This window comes from Gavialis gangeticus, unplaced genomic scaffold, assembly GCF_001723915.1.
Source record: "Gavialis gangeticus isolate Ggan-Ray unplaced genomic scaffold, GavGan_comp1, whole genome shotgun sequence".
Taxonomy (NCBI): Eukaryota; Metazoa; Chordata; order Crocodylia; family Gavialidae; genus Gavialis; species Gavialis gangeticus.
Genome location: NW_017729027.1, coordinates 41,837,669 through 41,841,718, shown reverse-complemented (window position 1 = coordinate 41,841,718; position 4,050 = coordinate 41,837,669). Strand labels below are relative to the sequence as shown.

The 4,050-nt window shown below is 41.0% G+C and overlaps 1 protein-coding gene across 1 annotated transcript in view; it reads right to left on the bottom strand.

Moving 5' to 3' along the window:
* CSMD1 (CUB and Sushi multiple domains 1) overlaps nucleotides 1-4,050 on the bottom strand; it is a 2,474,714-nt gene that overhangs the window by 829,542 nt on the left and 1,641,122 nt on the right. Inside the window, exon 11 of the mRNA XM_019520340.1 lies at nucleotides 34-69. Within this exon, the coding sequence (XP_019375885.1) occupies nucleotides 34-69 (36 nt within the window). The remainder of the gene's footprint in view (nucleotides 1-33; nucleotides 70-4,050) is intronic.

Below are 4,050 nucleotides of genomic sequence, written 5' to 3'. Positions count from 1 at the left end.
TCAGGTCCCTTCCGACCCTAGAAACTATGAAACTATAGGTGCACACATAGATGCACTCACTATTCCTGTAGCATAGGAGACCTGGGGAGGATCTGGCAAGAAGGTTAAAGGAATTTGGGACAAAGGTGATATTTTTATCCATCTTCCCTTTTGAAGGCAAAGATTCAGGTGGAGACTTTCACTTCATAGAAGTAAAAACACGGCTGAGAAGGTGAAGTTAGGGAGTGGGTTTTGGATTCAGCATTGATTTTACACCCGTGGACATTCATTTACTTGACTGGCTTTGTTCTGGATCTGTAGTGGTCCACATGAGAGATCAAAGAGATCACAGTTCATTATTCTTAAAACTGTATGGTGATTCATATAAAATATACAGCTAACAGACCATGCAAGAGGAAACTGAGAGGGGCTAATATTGAGATCTAATTCAAACTCTAGTCAGCCTGTATTGGCAAACAGAACAGTTTCCATCAGCTTACTTAGACATCTTCTGTAATGAATATACAATGAGGATGTTCTGTAAAAACTACATTAAAATGTAAAGAGAATTTTAGAAAAGAGTGGGTGCAGTTTTTCCCTTGCAGTACTATGTGACTTACTTTTAAAACAGAGTACATGATTTATAAATGATTTACTCAAGGAAAATTGTTTGATTTTACTTAATAATGAAATGTATTGTCAATAAAAGCAGACTGCTATATCATAGTGTCAAAGCAACTATATTTTTTCAAAGAACATACACTTCAATCCCCAGTTGGACTAGATGATCTCCTGAAGTCCTTTCAAGTCTTACTTCTCTATGATCTATGATTATATGACTAGCTTGATTGCAGTTATTTATGTTCTTATTTTCTAATTTAGCCACTTTAAGACTTTGGCTAGGAAAATAAACAGGGCTAGCCTTATTAGGTTTGGCTAAATAACCAAATATAATAGCTACTAGCATAAAGAAATCCAGGAAATGTCAGTAGGAGCAACTTGGAAATACATGCTTGCTTATGCTAGCTACATTTTTGGCCTTGTGTTGTAATACTTGTATTCCTTTATGTTCACAGTGTTTTGCTTTTATGCAAATAAATATAAAACATAATAAAAATGCCATTACTGAACATTTTAGGAGTGAGAAAGGCAATGTCTTTGGATTTTTAACATGTCAAATTAATGGAAATATGTTACCATATTTTACTATTATAATTAGTATTTATTTACGTAAATACATTTGAAGACACGGCATTAGAAGGATAATAAAATACTACAAAAAACACCAACATTGTAAGTACAGGATGAAATTATTAAATCCAGTTCAAATTCTATCAGCTGTGTAACAGGGAGTCCTTCCCCTATTACAGGGGGAGGGCTCTCAAGTCAGCATAACTGGAAAGGGCTCTTTCAGAGAAGGGTTTTTTCTGATATGGAGAAAGGCAGTTGGCAAGGCTGAGATAAGGAGCAGCCCCTAAGCTCAGGTCAGCTTAATAGGCTGGGCTGGTTCTGCAATGGGTAGGGATCAGGGGTTAAATAGGCTACCTCGCTGGCTGGAGGGGCAGTGAAACCCTGACCTCTAAGGGTGTGTCCCCACATTCAGGGGTGTGCCCTTGCAGCAGCAAAGAAGTAGTGGCATAAATTTGTATCACTACTTTTTCCCGCTGTGCAAACCCCTGCCCATGAGCTGTGGTGCAGGACAAAATGCCCCACTTCGGGGAAATTGTCATTTCCCTGCTCCTCCCTGCTCCTAGCATGCTGGAAGAGCCAGGGCAGAACTAGAGGAGAGGAAATGCTCTGGGCAGCAGCCAGATCATTTCCTGGGAGGACTGAGCCTCTAGGTCTGCTAGTGCATGGTCCTGTGGTATGCTCTGTCTCACTTTTTTTCTCACGCTTTTTAATTTTTTTTTGCTAGTGGGATTTTCCTGGTAGCAAATTTTGCCTCCGTGCTGCAAATTTGGAGTGCAGGTCATGTTTTAACATGCTGGGCATGCTGTTTTTGGCACTGTAAAGTGATCTGTGGTGCCACAACCAGCATGTGCCTGCACGTCTGGATCCAGCCTAAGAGGACAGGATGGTCTCTGCCAGAAAGAGAGAAAAGGTCCAAATGGACACTGTAATTAGCTGTAAAAATGGAGTAAGTTTTTTTGTGTTTTTCACTTTTGTTCCTGGTTGATTTAGATAGCAGGCCAATGGGGTGAAGCTCTGAGTTGAGACTGCATTCCTTACCCCAAAGCAGGAGAAGCTTTAGTTCAGATTTTTTTCTTTTCTTTTGTAATGGACTTTTGGAAGACCAGGACTGACTGTGAGGGGAGGTGCAGATCACTTTGCACGTGCCCTGCATGTTTGAAGGGCAAGAGGTCATATACTGGGAGGGGGGTAGCATAAACGCCTTTTAGGCTGGGGAACCTGGAGGGCAGAGCCCTACTGTAGAACCTAATTTCCAGATGTGCCATTGCCATGGGAGAGCCAGAGTCAGAGCCAGAGCCAAACTAAGTTATCCCAGGGCTGAAAGGAGAAGCTAGAGCAAATTAGGCCCTGGCCAGGAGGGTCAGGGCATATATAAGTATAAAAGGGGAGATGCAAGTGGCCCAAAGGAACCTCTCCCTCCACCTCAAAGACTCCAGATGTCACCTGTTTAATTGATCCCATCAGTGTATGGCAGGAGAGAGCGGGTGGCAGCTTGGAGCAGCTAGAAAACGAGACGGGGCAAACTAGCCAGCCACTGGGGAACACAGTCTCCCCACCTCTTCAAAGCTAAGCCTGCCACAGCTCCTTAGACTGTGTTAACATTTAATGTGAGCAGAGCTGTGAAATGTATTGTGTGATGGTAGTTTTGGATAAAAGCAAATTTAGTTTAGTGTATAATAAAGAATATTTGGCCTTAAGGCAAAAATAGCAATGGATTAAATAAAAAAGCTTGAAGTAGGGGTTGAAAATGGTAGGCCCCAAAGTTAAATAACAGAAAGTAAATATATCCGTTAGCCAAATCTACTTTTCTGACATTTCTTCAAGGGAAGTTTTATGTTTTTAGGTTACAATGAAAATGGAAAAATCTCTTTGATCAAGACATTGGGAAAACAAAAAGAGCTTTCTTTTGTAGGAGATGATTATGCTCTGGTGTTATGTCTGCTCAATAATGTATTTTTGACTTCCTTTTACATGCAGGAAAATAATTTCCAAAGTTCTGCACCTAAAAGTTCAGAACTTAGTTGTCCAGTGCACCATATGGTAGATGACAAATTGGATGCAGAAAGATATACAATGCAAATGGTAGATTTCTGTGCAAGGCACACAAAAGGGAATTAACAGAAGAAAAGGTGTGTACATACAGTTAAGCTCATCTGGGGTAAATTTTCTCTTAGGGACTTGTTACATGGTGTACTTTGAACTTCTCAATCCATGTTAGTGCAAGGTCAAGCTGCAGCTGCGAGTTGCTGCTACAGAGCTGGTGAGCTAGGACAGGCTTCTATCCCTGCTCTAGGTGGTGGTGTATAAGAGATAAGCTGGGGGCGGGGGTGGGAACAGGAAGGCAGAGAGTGAATGGGATGGGGTATAATGAAACAGGAGGTGAAAGGAAATGGGGATGGGGGAAATGAAGGAAGTCAGCCACTGATGGATAAAACAAAAAAGTTTAAAAAAAAAAGAATAACTAAATAAAAGGAGGGCTCATGATTTAATAAACTAGAATTGGGATTGGGGTATGGTCATTTTTCCTGGGATGGCTGGGAAGTAGGAGTGGTGAGGGAAAGTGCTTTAAAATTACTTAGGCAGGCAAGGTTCTTTGGATAGATGTGATATCTTTCATTAGACCAGCTAAAAAGTTGAAGAAACATTCTTTGCAAGCTTTTAGATATAAATGCCCTTCTTCAGACACAAGGAGACTCTGTTGGTGTTATGTGTTCTCCAAGACAGAAAAGAAACAAATTTACAACAAGCATGTCTGTGAACATGTAATTGAGTGGAAGTTAGAAAGAGAATGGGTAGAGATGGGAGGGAAATATGCGAAGGAATGCATGTGGTCAATTGGAGGCAGGTTACCTGGGGTGTCAGATATCAGGCAAGTTGTAC